This window comes from Staurois parvus, unplaced genomic scaffold (assembly GCF_062004578.1).
Source record: "Staurois parvus isolate SC_StPar_1 unplaced genomic scaffold, SC_StPar_1.0 ptg000746l, whole genome shotgun sequence".
NCBI classification, from domain to species: Eukaryota; Metazoa; Chordata; class Amphibia; order Anura; family Ranidae; genus Staurois; species Staurois parvus.
The window spans coordinates 3,545,699-3,565,404 of NW_028318542.1; the positions used below are offsets into that span (position 1 = coordinate 3,545,699).

General features: G+C 43.4%; 1 protein-coding gene across 2 annotated transcripts in view; it reads right to left on the reverse strand.

The window, feature by feature from the left end:
- The window catches only part of LOC149445123 (uncharacterized), a 45,177-nt gene extending 26,225 nt beyond the window's left edge, over positions 1–18,952 (reverse strand). Inside the window, exons 1-2 of one of the 2 annotated variants that reach the window (XM_089654181.1) lie at positions 18,502–18,952; positions 5,686–5,819 (exon numbers count right to left, since the gene is read on the reverse strand). In XM_089654181.1, the coding sequence (XP_089510307.1) occupies positions 5,686–5,819; positions 18,502–18,721 (354 nt within the window). In that variant the 5' untranslated portion in view covers positions 18,722–18,952. The remainder of the gene's footprint in view (positions 1–5,685; positions 5,820–18,501) is intronic. The other variant, XM_089654180.1, reaches the window with a different exon arrangement.
- Between the last annotated feature and the right edge of the window lie 754 nt (positions 18,953–19,706).

Here is a 19,706-nt window from a genome sequence, read left to right on the forward strand (position 1 = left end):
AGTCAGCAGCTACAAATACTGTAGCTGCTGACTTTTAATAAAAGGACATTACCTGTCCAGGGATCCAGCACCATCCTCACCTGGGGCAGTTCTTCTCCGGTCTTCAGGTCCCCGGCCCTGGTATGTTTACTAAGGAAGGCAAGACTCTTTGTGGCTTCACAGCCGGCTTCCCACTTCGCACTGCGCTGTGTGAAAGGTCCTGCAGCCTTCTGGGACCTGTGATGTGTCCCAGAAGGCTACGGGCAAAGAGAGGGGGGCCTCACCTTGGCAATCCAGGCAGAAGTGGGAGCTGGTACCTGTCAAAACCAGATACCTGCCCCCCCACCCCCCAAAACACTAAAATGCCAGACGTTGAAGAGGATGGGGGAGGGGGGTGGGGTGAAGCGGAATTTCCTCTTTTAGGTGAACTTCTGCTTTAAAAGCAATTTAAAATAGCATCAAAGTCAGTCAGGCATTTTCTGGTATGCTTTTCTTCTGATTTAGGTGTTGGTTCACACTGATTTGGTATGATTCGGACAGGAATCGCACCTCATTCCTGTTAAAATCACATGCGATTCTTTGCAGTGCGATTTGAGCCCATTCATTTTGTATGCCTCAAACTGCCCAGCACCTGCACAAAAAAGGTGCATGCACATTTTTAGCTGCACTAGAATCAGATTGCATAGGTGTTTATGCCCATGCGATCCAATTCAGCCAATCGCACTGCATTTTGCCAACTGTTTTTGGGGTGTTGTTAACTTATTGTCTTTGCTAAAAAAAATCCCAATACATGCAAATTAATTGGTTTAATTGAAATTTCTAGCATCTATAAATGGCGGTATATATATACTGGAATTTGTTTTTGTTAATAGTAATGGCAGCGATCAGTGACTTGTAGCGGGACTGCAGGATTTGTGGCAGGCATTCTGACTCTGGGGGGGGAACTGACTTTGTGTCATTGACATCACCAGTGACACTAATACAGTGATCAGTGCTAATAAAAAGCACTGACACTGGGCAGGAAGGGGTTAACATCTAGGGCGATCAAAGGGTTAACTGTGTGCTGTTTGCTGTTTTACTTTGTGCTATGTGTGTGCTTTCCATTGTAAGCACACTGCTTTGTATGGCTCAGCTATGCAGAGTCATACAAAGCAGTGTGCAGGAGCTGACAGGGGAGAGATCTGTGTTGTTTATACACAGGTCTCTCCCCCGTCGGTAATACTCTGTGATTGCCGGGTGACGGTGGGAAATTACCAGCCGGGACCCGGTGATTGACAGTTGAGGCCGCGAATGGGTAGGGCTTGCGCGTGCCCCCTACCTGGAAAGGCAAAACAGTTATACATGATCAGGGGTGGACTGACCATTTGGAAACTCGGGCACTGCCCGAGGGCCCAGGGTGAGTAGGGGGCCCCATGAGATGCCCCTGATACCTTTTTTTATAGGCTTTTTTGAGTTTGGGCAAGGACACAGGGGGCTCATGATCCCCTATTGTCCGGGGGCCCCATGAGTTGTCAGTCCGCCCCTGCATGATTTTGCACACCTGTGCCGCCCTATAGCAATACTCAGGAACCGACTATCTCCTACTCTTTCCACTTTTAGGCAATCCCTGAAAATCGTTCTCTAATGGGAAATCCATCCTGCCTCTGCCTAACAACTACTTTTATTTTCTCCATCAGCTCATCCCACATTTATTATCTTTAGTATCACCTGACCTTCCCTTTTTGTACGTTTTAAGGACCCTCTGATTCTGTATTGAATTGTGATGTAACTGTATTGTTCGCTTTCACATTGGGCAAACTGTTGTCGCTATATAAATCCTGTATAATAATATTAACCGCTTACCGTCCACCCTATATCATAAATACTGCGACAGGGCAGCACGGGTGCACAAAATCACATATATATATATATATATATATATACACCTGATTTAGCAGTTCCGGGTAGGGCCGTGGCCTCAGCTGTCAATCACTGGGTCCCGGCCGGTGATTACTCACCAGCACCCGGTGATCGCCGAGTATTACCGACGGGGGAGAGAACTGTATTTTACAGGTTCCCACCCGGCCTATAGCCTATGGCGGCCTGCAAAACCCCTCATCCCTCTGGGTGGACGCCATATGGCGTCCTTTTGGGCATGCACAGTTTGCATGCTCGCAGAGCCACGCAGCGGCGCAATCTGTTACTGGCCATGTACCTCGGACACGGCCGATGACAGATCTGAGTACCGGCCCCGTTGCCAGTACCATGTGTCCTGCTGTGACCAATCACAGTAGGTCACATGACAGTTGTATACAATGGATGGCTTCATTGTATGCTAGTGTGGCTAGCTGTGAATGGTCACAGCGATCACGTGCTCAAGCTGGGCCAATCACAGCCCAGCTGTGTCATGTGATTAGCCATGGCCAAATCACAGCTAAGCACAAAAAAAAAATAAAACCCTGAATGAATCGATGTCATTCAGGTAAATGCTTGCTTATAGCAAAGTAATTCTTTGCTATAAGCAAATTGTGTAAAAAAAAAATACTGATCACTTCCCCAAAGTAGTACAATGTTACTATGGTAACATTTTACTACTTTGGTCATAGTGAAATATGAAAAACAAATCTTAAAAAAAGAAACAAAATGTAATAAAAAATTAAAAATAATAAAATTAAAAAAAAAAAAATTTTTTTTTTTCATACTGTCACCAGTCAGTGTCCCTGATCACCGCCATGCCAGTTATATGATGACGCTGTACTGCACTGGTGACAGTATGTAAAAAAAAAAAAAAATAGTGAAAATAATTTTTTTAAGTTTTTCATTTTCCGAAAAATTATGACAAAAAAAATACAACTTCAAAAAACTCACCATGCCTCTTATGAAGTACGTCGGACTGTCTACTCTGCAAAAAGGGGTCATTTGGGGGATATCTGTACTGTTCTGACATTCTTGGACCTCAAGAAATTAGATTGGCCGTCAGTACTTCAGGATTGATCAATATTCAGATCTATACCATCGTTTGTGAACTCTATAACTTTCCTACAAACTAAATAATACATCCTAATTTGGGTTATTTTCACCAAAGACATGTAGCAGAATCAGGGGCGGACTGACCATTTGGCAACTCGGGCACTGCCCGAGGGCCCAGGGTCAGTAGGGTGCCCCATGAGATGCCCCTGGTACCTTTTTCATAGGCTTTTTTCAGTTTGGGCAAGGACACAGGGGCCCCATGATCCCCTATTGCCCGGGGGCCCCATGAGTTGTCAGTCCGCCCCTTAGCAGAATACATCTTGGCCTAAATTTATGAAGAACAATTATTTATTTGCAAACTTTTATAACAGAAACAAAGTTTAAAAATTTTGGGGCTTTTTTTGTTAATTTAGCAAAAAATAAAAACCCAGGCGGTGATTAAATACTGCCAAAAGAAAGCTCTAGTTGTGTGAATAAAATGATAAAATTTTAGTCTGGGTACAATGTTGTATGACTGCACAATTGTCATTTAAAGTGTGAGAGCGCTGAAACCTAAAAAAATGGCCTGGGCAGGAAAGGGGTAAAAGTGCCCGGTATGGAAGTGGTTAAACAATACAGTTCTCTCCCCTATCAGCTCCTGCACACTGCTTTATATGGCTCTGTATAGAGCCATACAAAGCGGTGTGGTTACAGTGAAGCACACACACAACACCTAATGTGAAACAGCACACAGTTAACCCTTTGATCACCCCAGATGCTGACCGCTTCCTGCCCAGTGCCATTAGTACAGTGTCAGTGCTTTTTATTAGCACTGATCACTGTATTGGTGTCACTGGGGATGTTAGTGACACCAAGTCACTTCCCCCCAGTGTCAGAATGCCTGCCTCTGTCCCGCATTTCCTCAGTCCTGCTATAAGTTGCTGATCGCCGCCATCACTAGTGAAAAAAAAAAAAAAAATTCCAGTATATATACCGCCATTTGTAGATTTGTAGACAATATAACTTTCACGTAAACCAATTAACTTATACGTATTGGGATTTTTTTTGCAAAGACATGTAGCAGAATACATTTTTGCCTAAATTTATGAAGAAATTTGATTTTTTTAAATGTTTTACTGGACATGTTTAATAGCAAAAAGTAAAAAATATATATTTTTTTCTGAAAATCCGTGATCATGCATTGTTGGCTTTTTTATGCTACGCATACACTAAGCACAACAGGGGTGGATGGACTGAAGAGTAATCACTTTGGCAAATTAACTCTTTCATATACTATGTGTTCCAGCCTTCTATTTAACAGTTTGGCTGGAGTTCCCCTTTAAATAAAAAGACATGCACACCAATGTGTCTATACATCATTATGTAGCTATGTGTTAGTTCCCCACAAATTACTCCTTTTCATATTAGTTGTCTTAAAGCGTTACTAAACCCCGGACCCTGCATTCACTATATCTGGTCTCCCCGGACCCTGCATTCACTATATCTGGTCTCCCCGGGACCCTGCATTCACTATATCTGGTCTCCCAGGACCCTGCATTCACTATATCTGCTCTCCCCGGACCCTGCATTCACTATATCTGGTCTCCACAGACCCTGCATTCACTTTATCTGGTCTCCCCGGACCCTGCATTCACTATATCTGGTCTCCCAGGATCCTGCATTCACTATATCTGGTCTCCCAGGACCCTGGATTCACTACATCTGGTCTTCCCGGACCCTTCATTCACTATATCTGGTCTCCGTGGATCCTGCATTCACTATATCTGGTCTTCCAGGACCCTACATTTACTATATCTGGTCTCCCTGGACCCTGCATTCACTATATCCGATCTCCCCAGACCCTGCATTCACTATATCTGGTCTCCCCAGACCCTGCATTCACTATATCTGGTCTCCCCAGACCCTGCATTCACTATATCTGGTCTCCCCAGACCCTGCATTCACCATATCTGGTCTACCCGAACCCTGCATTCACTATATATGATCTCCCCGGACCCTGCATTCACTATAACTGATCTCCCCAGACCCTGCATTCACTATATCTGGTCTCCCCAGACCCTGCATTCACTATATCTGGTCTACCCGGACCCTGCATTCATTATATCTGGTCTCCCAGGACCCTGCATTCACTATATCTGGTCTCCCCGGACCCTGCATTCACTATATCTGGTCTCCCCGGACCCTGCATTCACTATATCTGGTCTCCCCGGACCCTGCATTCACTATATCTGGTCTCCCCGGACCCTGCTCTCCCACAGTACATACAACATGGAAATTTAATTATTTTAGTAACTATAAACTGCTAAATACCTTTTTTCATCAGCAGTATATAGCAGTCTTGTGACTTCTATCAGTGTCTGGCAGAGCATTATTTAAAGCTTGTAGAAGGAGTTTTCTTTGGACCCCTGAACCTCTGTCTGGACAGTGCTGATTGGCCTTTGGCTGATTACATGTACCCTCCAAAGAAAAAAAAAACCTCTCTAGCAATACACACCAAAGTGAGCATGTGCAGCTTGCCCCCAAGGCTCTGTTCTATCAGGAGATGGATTGGGGACAATAGAAGAAGGGGAGTATCAGAGAAGTCAGGATCAAACAGCCTTTTTACACAATGTGTAGGATTAACCCCTTAGGCTCCACAATGAGTATGCCAAGCATGCTTTACTGCATATACAGACTGATTTTACTGTTTTGGGTTTTGTAACACGTTAATGGTTCAGGAATAAACTGGCTGATTATAAGCTGATATTGATAGCTTACTTTGTTTGGAGAATGTTCTCTTGTGCAGAGTGTTGTGCTGCTTTCACACCACCATCGACCACCACATTGTGTTAAGAGTCCTTCCTGATTATCGCTATGCGATTCCTCGCTGTCTCTGAAGGCCACCCAGCTGTCTGTGAACAGAAGAAACAGAAAATTCCTTTTGAGCATTTTACATCTTTTTAAATAAATTTATTTTTGATTGGTTGGGAATTTTTGCCCTCATACCTTTTTCTCATTCTTGAATGCAGCTGGTCTACTACAGCAGCCTTTCTTTTACCCCAAAGGAACCCTTGAAATAATTTTAATTCATTGGGAAGAATGCCCCTTACATTGGTGGTCAGTGGGAAGAATGCCCCTTACATTGGTGGTCACTGGAAAGAATGCCCCTTACATTGGTGGTCAGTGGGAAGAATGCCCTTTACATTGGTGGTCACTGGGAAGAATGCCCCTTACATTGCCGGTCAGTGGGAAGAATGCCCCTTACATTGGTGGTCAGTGGGAAGAATGCTCCTTACATTGGCGGTCAGTGGGTAGAATGCCCCTTACATTGGCGGCCAGTGGGAAGGATGCCCCTTACAATGGCGGTCAGTGGGTAGAGTGCCCCTTACATTGGCGGCCAGTGGGAAGGATGCCCCTTACATTGGCGGTCAGTGGGAAGAATGCCCCCTACATTGGCGGTCAGTGGGAAGAATGCCTCTTACATTGGCGGTCAGTGGGAAGAATGCCCCTTACATTTGCGGTCATTGGGAAGAATGCCCCTTAAATTGGCAGTCAGTGGGAAGAATGCCCCTTAAATTGGCAGTCAGTGGGTAGAATGCCCCTTACATTGGCGGCCAGTAGGAAGAATGCCCCTTACATTGGTGGTCAGTGGGCCTACCTATCGAGTCAACTACTGTAGGTTGTTTCTGGTTTGTAGACTGCACTCTTACCCACTGCACTAGAAGCTAACCCCCAACACATCTGCACCACCTTTTTGTGGTCATTACAAAGCCATATGATGTGTTCATGCTTACTAGATTCTCCATTGTATAGCCTATACAAATACAGTAAATGGTTGGCCCTCTTTGATAGTGATACAGATTATGGGTAAGACACCAACTACTGTTCTGCTCACTGTTCTTCTTGCTGGTGAGAAAGCTGTAACTGAGGACACACAACCCCCTGAAGACCTGTGAGGAGTTGGTGCCTATCTGCCTATACTTCCTCTGCTGGGACCACTGCCTGCTGGTGAGTCCCTGAATTGCTACCCTGTGCCAAGGACTTTGCCCCGTGTGCTGGACTTAACCCTATTCTGCCCAGAACCCTATCCCCTGTGTGCTGGACTTAACAATTTTCTGCCAGGAACCCTTTGCCCCATGTGCTGGACTTAACAATATTCTGCCAGGAACCCTTTGCCCTGTGTGCTGGACTTAACAATATTCTGCCAGGAACCCCTTGCCCCATGTGCTGGACTTAACCCTATTCTGCCTGGAACCCTATGCCCTGTGTGCAGCAGCAGAGCAGACACAGACCTGTCATCAACCTGCTCAGTGGGGATCAGTCTAGAGATCCTCCACTGATCAAGGGGATCCACTGACAGGTGTGTCCCATCTGAAAGGGGCCTAAAGGCCAATGAGGTGCATTCCATCTCATGGACTTATCTTTAATTTACATCTGACATTTTTATGGAGCTCTGGGAATACAGCTATTGCTATGCTCCTGGAGCTCTGGCAGGAGATACACTGTTCTTTCATACAGCAGCCACTCTTCCTGCCCCTCCCCTGTCTATTCAGAGTAGCCTTTGTAATTTGTGAATGAGTTCACATAACACAAAGTGCTGTGTGATTGGACAGGAGGAGGGGAGGGGTGGGCACAATGGCTGCATCAGACTCTGTAGTTGATGGAGCCAGGACCAGAAGGTCCAGTGTCTGAGCGTCAGCAGTGTAGTGAGAGCTACGCTCCAGGTACATCATAAAAATATAAATTGTAAATTAAAGAGGTGAGTCCAGGATGTGGTATGCACCTCACTGTACTAAACACCTAGTAATCCAGAACATTCCTAGAGTTCAGTTTTCACCTTTGAATCAGTTAGCTAAATAAACTTTTCCTGCTCTGGGCACCAGGGAACATAGCACAGCATTCAGAAGCATGTTCCAAGCACCTCTTTTACAGCTAAACTTTTAAAGGGAAAACAAACCTACTTATTCACCAAAAAAGTGTAAAATATGAATAAAAACACAACAGTTTTTGACAAGCCCTATATTTAAAAAAAAGCCAAAAAAATGGTTCCATCATTGCAATCCATTGTCAGTCATGGCATCCAGCATTGTCACAACGACGACGACTTGCCGAAATTTAAAAAAAACCTGAGGCCCGCCGACTCGTCCACACCCTGCGAGCACTCAATATTTGCCAGTCAGATGTAAACAATTGGGCAGAGCTAGCAGTGATGTCACCTCCAGCTCCGCCCAAGTGTGCTGTGATTGGCCAAAGCACTGCTGCATTGTGCATTGTGCACAGTGCATTGTGGGGCGTAGTGGGCAAACAGCCCACCAAACGCCCTTACTGTATGTGTGTTCACCGAACACATGAACGGCCCATGTTCGAGTCGAATTTACGTTTGACTTGAACATCAAGACCATCACTACCTGGCAGCACCCACTATGCCAGTCCAGAGCCCGCAGATGGGTAAGCGAAGCCCAGGATACATGGTGGGGGTGCGCACGATACCAGGGGTGTGTGGAAGCAATTGGATGGCTGCGCAGCCACCAGAATGCTTCCTTTTGACAGCCAGAAGTTGGCCCTTTGTTTCAAAGGTTTGGAGACCCCTGCTTTAAAGGAACAATTAAAAAGGTAAGAAATATTTTTTTTAATTTTTTTAGGTGTGCCATTGTGGCAGCACCCACATATCGCAGAGTTCCCCTTAAGTTTTAACATTTCTAACAGCATCTGTTTGCAAACTAAGGTCATCAGCTCCCTTCTCCCCTCCCTTATTTCCTGTGGAGTAATGTGCTCCAGTCTGTAGCTGGTACCCTTATTTTCAGCTGAAGATAATTTATCTAGCAAGGCCATATTCTGCACTGCTTAGAAAGTCTTTTAAATGTACAGAAAGTGAAAGAGGAAATATATGCATTGTGATGTAATTGCTGATATGTATACCCTGTAAGATGCTTTTTCAAGGCACTTAGCTTTGCAGACGTTAGTCTGGCTAGGTCACCAGATGGTTAATAAAGCTTTGTTTTCCTCAAGTTCGTGTCTGGGGTTTTACCTGGAATTCCCAAAGTTGCCATTACACCATGTGAATGGGAACACATAACACTTAGGTTACATTCACATCTATGAGGGTGGTGCCACTGTGGGAGCCGCATAAATACTAGCAGTCGCAACCACCCTCACAGAGAAATGCAGGACCCACGGGTGGGTGCCATTAATCCTAATGGCATGCCGCCTACACTGGAAATCACAACCATACAGGGACTTCGGTTCTCGCGGAGGCTGCAATTGATAAATAGTGCAGGGACTTCTTTTCTGCCTGTTCTGGGGCACTTGTGTCTGTGCAAATCGCAGTCCGCAGGGACACACAGGTGCGGATCTAGCCATAGTGAGGGGTTCTCAAATCCGACTGCAAAAAAGGAACTACACTTCAAGTACAGCGTTCCCTTCCTGCCCAAAGTAAATGTACACTATTCCTAGATAAATCCTGGATATTGATAGAGTAAAAAATCAGTCTGGAGTACAGAAATCTTTTAGAGGTTTTTTATTTTTCCCTGATTAATTGAAAACATCTCCTATTTCTTATAGACAGGATCTCTGTGTATTATATACAGCATGTTATAAAACTAACAGCCGACAGCACAACCACCAGCTCAGGAATTTATATCCAGATTATAGAGAATTAAGAGGGCAAACCACAGGATTTGTATATTCTCTAGACTGTTGCTTAAAGTGATACTAAACACACACTATTTAATTTCCATTGTCCCTTCTCTTTCTGTATATGGATGACAACACTGTAATTATTTTATTAAAAAAAAACCCCAAACATCGAAGTACCTTTTTCCTAATCAATATACAGCGGTCACATGACCCAGCTCATTCCCAGCCTGTCTGCAGGGAAACATAGGCAGGAGGAGCTTCTAGTACTCTGCTACTGGTCACATGTTCAGAAAATAAAACAGCCTCTGGGATACAGAGTAAAAATAAATAATTCATATCAATAAACTGGTTTATATCATCATACAAATGTCTGCAGTGGATGTAAAAAGTCTACACACCCGTTAAAACGTCAGGTTTCTGTGATGTAAAAAAACGAGACAACGATAAATCGCTTCAGAACTTTTTCCACCTTTAATGTGACCTACAACTCTATTGAAAAACAAACTGAAATCTTTTTTGGGGGGGAAAGTAAACATAAAAAACTAAAATAATGTGGTTGCATAAGTGTGCACACCCTCTTATAACTGGGGATGTAGCTGTGTTCAGAATTAAGCAATCACATTCTAAATCAGGTTTAATAGGAGTCACTACACACCTGCCATCATCTAACCACTTGCCTACCGGGCACTTATACCCACTTCCTTACCAGGCCAATTTTCAGCTTTCAGCGCTGTTGCACTTTGATTGACAATTGCGCAGTCATGCAAGATTGTACCCATATGAAATTTTTATCATTTGTTTCTCACAAATAGAGCTTTCTTTTGGTGGTATTTAATCGCCGCTGGGCGCTTTACTTTTTGCGCTATAAACAAAAAATTTGAAAAAAAAAGTTTCTTTGTTTCTATTATAAAATTTTTCAAACAGGTAATTTTTCTTCTTCACTGATGTGCGTTGATGAGGCAGCACTGATGGGCACTAATATGCGGCACTGATGGGCACTGATAGGCAGCACTGAAGGGCACTGATAGGCAGCACTAATGAGGTGTCACGGATAGGCGGCACTGATAGGCAGCACTAATGAGGTATCACGGATAGGCGGCACTGATATGCGGCACTGATAGGCGACACTGATGATGGGTACTGATAGACAGCACTGATAGGTGGCACTGACTGGCAGCACTGCTGGGCACTGACTGGCACAACCGCTGGGCACTGACTGGCAGCACTGCTGGGCTGCACTGATGGGCACTGGTGGGTGCCACTGGTGGGAACAGGTGGGTGGCAATGGTGGGTGGGCACAGGTGGGTGGCACTGGTGGGCACAGGTGGGTGGCACTGGTGGGCACAGGTGGGTGGACACAGGTGGGTGGCACTTCTGGGCACTGGTAGGTGGCACTTCTGGGCACAGGTGTGTGACACTGCTGGGTGGCACAGGTGGGTGCTCTGCTGGGCACAGATGGGTGCACTGCTGGGCACAGGTGGGCGGAACTTGTGGGTGGCACTGCTTGGCACCGATCATCAGGGCACTGATCATCAGTGCCCTGATGATTGGTGCCGATCCCCGCTCTAACAACTGCCGGTTCTCAGCAGTACTTTCCTCACGATCTGACAGCGTGAGGAAAATGCAGCCGAGAACCGGCAATTGTCATTGGACACGGCTGATCACGTGCTAAAAGGCCGCTGTGATTGGCCTTTTACCACATCACTTGATCAGCTGTGTCCGTAGGACACAGCAATCACGAAGATCGCCGGGTGTGCGCCCCCGGGGACGCGCAGGAGAGCACGTTCTGGGAGGACGTCATATGACGCCCACCCAGAACTGGCCAGCCGCAGTGCAGCCGTCATTCTGCTATCTGCAGTCGGCAAGTAGTTAAAGTGCCTCTGATTAACCTCAAACAAAGTTCAGCTGTTCTAGTAGGTCTTTCCTACAGCAGAAGCCATGGTCCGCAGAGAGCTTCCAAAGCTTTAGAGGGTTTTCATTGTTAAAAGGTATCAGTCAGAAGAAGGGAACAAAAGAATTTCCAAAGCATTAGATATACTATGGAACACAGTAAAAACTGTGATCATCAAGTGGAGAAAATATGGCACAACAGTGACATTACCAAGAACTGGATGTCCCTCCAAAATTGCTGAAAAGATGAGAAGAAAACTGGCGTGAGAGGCTGCTAAGGCCCCATGTACACAGGACACTTCTGAACAATGGAAACTGACTGCTGGAAAACGTGGGTTAAAAAACATCTGTTTAGGTGCATTTGCATAATGCGTTTATGTGCGTTTGCAATCAGAAGCGTTTTTTAAAGATAAGCACAGGAGAACCTCCCAAATGCCCAGAATGCACTAAAAAGTGGTAAATTATTAACTATTTCAGACTGTTTCAGAGAAATACAGAGAGTAGAAGCAGAAACAGCAGTATGTGTTGAGATTAGCTTAGGTGTGAGTTGCTCATTAACATTTCTTTTGTTTCCAAGGGTGTGAAAGGTGTCTGGTGGAGGGAGTCATTAAGGTCACCTGGCAGGAGGTCTTCATGAGGAATTTGAGGTGTGAATAGTAATTAACATATCTTTTGTTTCCAAGGGTGGGAGAGGCCTGAGGTGTGAACTGGTCATTACAATGTGTGACAAGCTTGGTAGGAGCATCCTGTGTTCAGTGTTTTGTCCATCTGAGTACCTTGAAAATGCTTTGTATGCATTTTTCATGATGAAAAAAGGTTCTGGACAGCATCGGGAGCTGGAAGAGTTAAAAAAAAATTTCAAGCGCTTATAAACGCAATTTGCCACTTTTACAAGTGTTTACAATCATTTTGCGTTTGAAACGTTGATAAAATCGACTGCTGAACGCAAGTTTTCTGCGTTCAAAAAAATTACTGCAAACTCAGATGCCTGTAAACGACTGTAAACAATGATGTGTACATGGACACATAGGAAAACATTAGGGAGAGTTCAGGGGCTGTTGAAAAAAATGCTGAACAGCTCCCAAATGCGAGTTTATCAGCTGTAGTGTACATGAGCCCTAAGAGGCCTACAGCAACATTAAAGGAGTTGGAGAAATATCTGACAAGTACTGGCTGTGTGGTACATGTGACAACAATCTCCCGTATTCTTCATATATCTGGACTATGGGGTAGAGTGGCAAGAAGGAAGCCTTTTCTTACAAAGAAAAACATTTAAGCCTGGCTACATTTTGCAAAAACACATCTGACGTCTCCCAAGAGCATGTGGGAAAATGTGTTCTGGTCTGATGAAACCAAGGTTGAACTTTTTGGCCATAATTCCTAAAGATATGTTTGGTGCAAAAACAACTCTGCACATCACCAAAAGGACACCATACCCACAGTGAAGCATGGTGGTGGCAGCATTATGCTTTGGGGCTGTTTTTCTTCAGCTGGAACTGGGGTCTTAGTCAAGGTAGAGGGAGTTATGAACAGTTCCAAATACTAGTCAATATTGGCACAAAACCTTCAGGCTTCTGCTAGAAAGCTGAACATGAAGAGGAACTTCATCTTTCAGCATGACAACGACCCAAAGTATACATCCAAATCAGAAAAGGAATGGCTTCACCAGAAGAGGATTCAAGTTTTGGAATGGCCCAGCCAGAGCCCAGACCTCAATCCGATGGAAAATCTGTGGGGTGATCTGAAGAGGGCTGTGCACAGGAGATGCCCTCGCAATCTGACAGATTTGGAGTGTTTTTGCAAGGAAGAGTGGGCAAATATTGCCAAGTCAAGTTGTGCCATACTGATAGACTCATACCCAAAAGACTGAGTGCTGGAATCAAATCAAAAGGTGCTTCAACAAAGTATTAGTTTAATGGTGTGCACACTTATGCAACCATATTTTAGTTTTTTATTTTTACTTCATTACACCTAAAAGATTTCAGTTTGTTGTTGAACTGAATAGTACAGTTTATAGGTTACAATAAAGGTGGAAAAAGTTCTGAAATTATGTGACATTTTAACAGGGGTGTGTAGACTTTTTATATCCACTGTATTTGAAATCAAATTTTTGTTATTTTTGACAATAGCATGGTGTAGGTAGATTTCTGCCAGTCTCGGGCTGTATACCGCCCCTCTAGCTTGTGTCTTAGAATAACAATGAGGTGAAACTTCCATCAATCAAGATGTAAAATCATGTCCCATTGTGTTTAGCTATTTAGTAGGCATGGCGGAGGAGGGAGACAGTGGGCTGTAATTTACCACTGTGTAGGCATCCACATGTGTGACTCTGTAGTTACATGGGCTGCTCAGATGTGATAGGGAGTGTAGCACCCTCTTAGTTAGCTAGGAGGAGCTCTAGATCATTTGTTAGTTAAGGGGGCTGAGTAGCAGCCTGGGTGTGATAGCTAGCAGGGTCAAATTTGGGTCAGAGCTTAGAGGCTCTGCAGACCAGCCCTCTGGAATTTCCCCCTGTTCTAGAATTTTGGAGAAATATCTAGAAGCAGTGGGCAGATTTGCTGAGTGGCTTGTCTGTACTCTTAGAAGATCCTGGCCAATCCCCAAAAGGAGGCTTGACAAGGGGCTAGGATAGCCTTTAAGTGTAACTGAGCCTGCTCAGTAGCAGAAAGTTGGAAGAGAGTTCGGGGTGGAAGATAGAGAGGATGTGAAGCTGGAGGCAGGAGCCCATGAGAGGGCCAAGATGGAGAGGGGGGGCTCACCTACAGGCGGAGGACTTTGGAAGAATGAAAGCTCGGGACTTCACCGACCCTCTGAGAGAGGGTCACTTGTGAGGCAGGGAAGGAGTGGCCCAGCTAAAAGGACTGGTAGCAGCCACCGACCCACCAGCTACACAGAAGACGGACTGAGTGAGTAGACCTGCACCACCTGAGCCAGATAGGGGTAGGAGCACTCTGGTGAGAAACCAGATTATCCATCATTTTCCTAAAGTGACAGACACTGGATCCCCTGGCATAGGGATTCCTCCAGACAGCCAGGTAGAGGACCATCTGGGGTGGTACTAAAGGAGACGCTGGCTAGCTCTCCAGAAAAGATTGTTGCTGTAATCACTTGTACAAAGTTCAGGAAGTTGTCCTCAGTTCTTTTGGGTATTCCGTACACCCCTTACCCCATCAAAGTTCAATTCCCCTAATAATATTACAAAAACAAAGCTCAAGGACTGGTTACTGACTCCTGGATGCAAAATTGTGAAAATGCGTGTTGACTGGCTATGCAGGACTATACGGGGGACGCAAAAACTTCAGCAACCCCTAAAGGTGTAGTGCTACAGGAGGAAATGCTCAGCATAGAAACTCACTGAAAACTCAACTTGTGCAGTAGCTGCCAACACTGTTCTGCATAATCCCCAGCTGCATTGGGGACATGGACAGAATGGGGGGATAGAGAACAACGGGATCAACCAGGTTTTTTGCAGAATACAGAAAATGAATCACATAGTGACTGAGGGGTCAATTCACTAAGAGATAAACACCAAATGAATTTTTGAGTTAAAATAACTCATATAGTATGTCTTAAAAAAAAGTCAATTCACAAAAAAAAGTGTTATTTACCAGTTGCGTTAAATATTTATGTTTTGCAGTATTTAGCACTTAAGTATTACATTATTTCCGGCTGGGTTTTTTGCTTCTTCTTTTTTTTTTTGCAGGTTAACACTGCTCCAGAAAGCACACATCAATATTGTGAAACTATGAAAACATTTGAGTGTTGCTCTCCCTCTGATGAAATGTTACAATTTAATTACATTCCTGATCTCAGAGAACATTTCCACACCGATACATTGTATACTTTTCACTTTCTGCCCAGTGCAGAGTTCCTCTAATTGTATTTTGTACATTTCTAAAATATCGTCAGGTGATAAATAACGAACGTGTTTGTGTTTTAATGAATTGACTTTAATGATTTATCCCTTGTTTTTTTGTGGTATTTATCTCATGAATTCAACAAATGTGCAGTATTTACTTCACATATGATATTTTACTTTAATTAATCGACTCTTTTATTATCTCATGTGATATTCCCGAAAAATGAGTCACGTGACCTTCATATTGCACGCAGTTACCTTTAGTGAATTAACCCCTGTGAGAGTATGAACACCATGTAATACAGCATTTATTGATAGTTCTTTTATTTTGTGGGTTTGGTGACACTTTAAGGGGCAATCTGAGGAACTGTTTAGGTGCTGCTCCCTGAAATTGCAATAAAATTTTATCATTACATTTTTTTATCTCCAAAAGATGTTGGGTGCTTGCGTCTATGAACCTTTTAACTTAGACCAGGGCAACATTACTAGGGTCAAGATTATTACTACTGCTAGGAATATGATCCCAAAGTTAATAATAATTTTAGCAGAACTATCTTACGAAAACTGAATTGCCAAAAGCCAGAATTGTGTTACTATGATACAGCCCTATAACTGGAGCTAAAATCCTGTCACCATGGGCTAGAAACATATTTCCAGGATCAGGCAGTGTCCCTAGATCAAATGGTATGTTGTCAAAGGATAGAACTGTGGAGACAAATTACTAGACCGGAGGTCCATCGCTGCAAGAGAAGCCTGTCAATGGAGGTCAAAGCTTTTTTGTAGAGATAAGTACATGGTTTTAGTTCTAGAACTCTGTTGGTTAAACTCATGTTAATAGAAACAGAACCCAAGTCATATAACAACAGCCAGAACCCAGTAACCAAAGCCAGAACCACATAACCAGGGTTAAAGTCATACTATGAAAGCTAGCACCTTGTAACCAGAGGACAGGACCATATCAACATTGCCATTGTTACCAAAGACCAGAATGACATCACAAAACCCAAAGCCATATCATGCAATTCAGGACTGTGTTACCCATGAACAAAATGACATCACAAAATCCGCAACAGCTCTAAGGAAAGGGACTCATCCCTGAAACGCGTCAGCCTCCTGACCGCACTGACAGTTGGAACACCTTGCCCGTTGTTGCGGCTATCTCCATTATGCAAAAGCTTTTTATACATGCTATGTCTGTGAGTATGTTTTTCTCTTTTATATCTTTGAATACATCTTGGATAATGCACTAGGAGTTTGCACCACCTGTCTACTCTTTTTCCAGTGGTTAATTTCCCCCATCTGAGGAGGACTGTACCCCTGAAGCATTATCTTTAGGCCACCTCTGTCCTGGTCCCTTTGGCTTCCCTTTGGCAATTCATTTCCTGGAGCACTGGAGGGTACACACGATAACCATATTACCAAAGACCAAAATGACATCACAAAACCCAAAGCCGTATTATGCAATCTAAGACCATATTACCAAAAACCAAAAGGAAATCACAAAGCCCAAAGCCATATCATACAATCTAGAACAGGGTTTCAAAACCAGGGTTCCTCCAGAGGATGCTAGGGGTTCCATGAGCAATGAGCAATTTCTGCCTCTCAGATACAGTAAGTTCCCATGGACACTATTAATCATTTTAGCTATCTGTACGGGTGTAATTCTTGCCAATGATTATAAGTGTAAGGAGCATTCTTCCCACTGACCATCACACTACTGTGTCATGAGTTGTAGATATAGTCATTTTTAGCAGGGGTTCCCTGAGACAGGAAAGTTATTTCAAGAGTTCCTCTGTGTTGAAAAGGTTGAGAAAGGCTGATCTACAATCGTGTTGCCAAAGACCACAAAGACATCACAAAACCTAAAGCCAAACCACACAAGCTTGGACCTTGTTATCAAAGACCCGAATGAAATAACAAAACTCAAAATCATATGCAATCTACAGCAGAACCTTTTTACCAAAGCTTACACTGACATCACAAAATCCAAAGCCATATTATGCAATCTGGAATCATGTTTCCCAAGTACATTATGACATCACATAGACCAAAGTCATATCATGCAATCTAGATCCGTGTCATCAAAGACCACAATGGCATAAAAAACCCCAAACATACCATGCAATACAGAACCTTGTTACTAAAGACCTGAATGACATCACAAAAGTCAAAAGGTATATCATGTGATCTAGAACCCTGTTACTAAAGACCAGATTGATATCACAAAACTCCAAATTATGTCATGCAATCTAGAACCTTGTTACCAAAGACCAGAATGACATCACAAAACTTTCATACCATATCATGCAACCTAGAACCGTGTTACTAAAGATTACATTGACACCATAAAATCCAAATCCATATTATGCAATCTGGAACCACGTTACCAAAGGCGGCCAGAATGACATCACATAAACCAAAGTCATATCATGCAATCTAGAACCTTGTCATCAAAGACCACATTGATATAGAGTAACAAAAAAAACAAAACCATACCATGTAATACAGAACCTTGTTACCAAAGACCACATTGACATAACAAGACCTAAAGCCATATCACCCAGTCTAGAACCACGTTTCTAAAGGCCAGTGCCACATTATCAGGAACAGAACTTAATTCCAATGCTGAAATCATATTAAAAAGCTCAAAATCATGGGGAACTGAAATGGTGTTATCGGAACCACCTCACCATATTTAAAAACAGCAAGAGCTTGTTTTACTAAAGACCAAAATCATATCACAAGAGCCATGCCATGAAAGCTAGAACCTTGTTACCATAGACCAGGAGCATACTATCAGAACCAGAAGCTATCAGAAGCCATGGTCCTAGGCCAAAATCATATCACTATAGGCCAGAGTCATGCAGCCACAAATGGAGCCATATTTCTTCAGGCACAATCGTGTAAACAGGAGTCTGTTACTAGCATTCAGACCTTGTTACAAGAAGCCAGAACCACATTATCCAGACCAGCAATATATTATTAAATCTAGAACTATGTTATCTAGGGACATAACAGTATTATCCATACCAGAATTCTGGTAATGGAGCTAAAATTGTATTACCTGAGGCCTGAGCCATGTTTCTTTTGCTAGCTAGCCGGACAAGCTTGGATTTGTAGTTCCTCTATGGATGGAAGACAGGAGCTTATTTCTTAGTATGTGTCTACAGATATACATATATAAGATATAATTTGGCAGAGGTTCTTACCATCAGGCTGGCCTGCATGCAGACCCCTTGTGAACCAGTCACCCTCTTCCTCTCCATCATTCTGCTGTGTGCCTTGAAATTCACCCCAAAGCACCGAGGACCCTTCCGTCCTTGTCACCTCTTCCTCTGTCTCCAGCCGCCCATCTCCATCTCCGATTCCCAGCGGAGAGTCGTCTGCGACAGCCGATACCTCGACTGGGTCTTCAGCATCTGATGCCATAGTGTGTCTGACAATCGTGCTTTTTTTTTTTTTTTTTTTTTTACATGGGGTCTTTTGTGACCCCCAACAACGTCCTCATTCGCTCCGGCTCAGCTGATATTCCTCAAAGCGAGCAGCTGAGCTTACGCCGCATTCAGCTTTCTCCCCCCTCCTTCCATTTTTTTCTGCGCTCCCCCTGCCGCTCTTTGCCTCTCCGAGGAGAAAAGCTGTTTTCTCACATTCTCACAAAAGCAGCACTGCCACCTAGCAACTCGGCCAATTAAATTCATTATCTGCGTGCAGGAGTGGCGTGCACAGCTACACGCCGCCTGTCTATACACACTCACACACACAAGCACTGCCATTAAACGTGAATACACAGACACTTTACCAATAATCCCTTTCACAATTAAATCATTCCCCTGCAAATAGAGGATCGCTGAGTCGTGTTCAGATCTTTCAACAAAAACACAGAAAATTCAGCAATAGTCGGGTCACATACACACCAGCGTCTGTCATTCACATGTATCGTTTTTAACAAATGGCATTACTGTCAATAGGTATGTTTAGGTGTGTGCAGGTATATATAGGCTTCCCATTGTTGTATCCCCTGGTTCACACCAATGCGTTTTTTTGGGAAACGCACTACAGTCCATTTAAACATGGTTTCCAATGGGACATGTTCACATTAATTTAATATACATATAAATAAATAAACAAATAATATTAGTGTCAAAATCAAAGCGTAGCGCAAAAACTTTATATAAATAAACATATATAATATTAGTGTCGAAATCAAAACACAGCGCAAAAACTTTATATAAATATAAATAAACATCTAGAATATTAGTATCGAAATTAAAACACAGCGCAAAAACTTTATATAAATAAATAAACATATATAATATTAGTGTCCAAATCAAAAGACAGCGCAAAAACTTTATATAAATATAAATAAACAAACATATATAATATTAGTGTCCAAATCAAAAGACAGAGCAAAAAC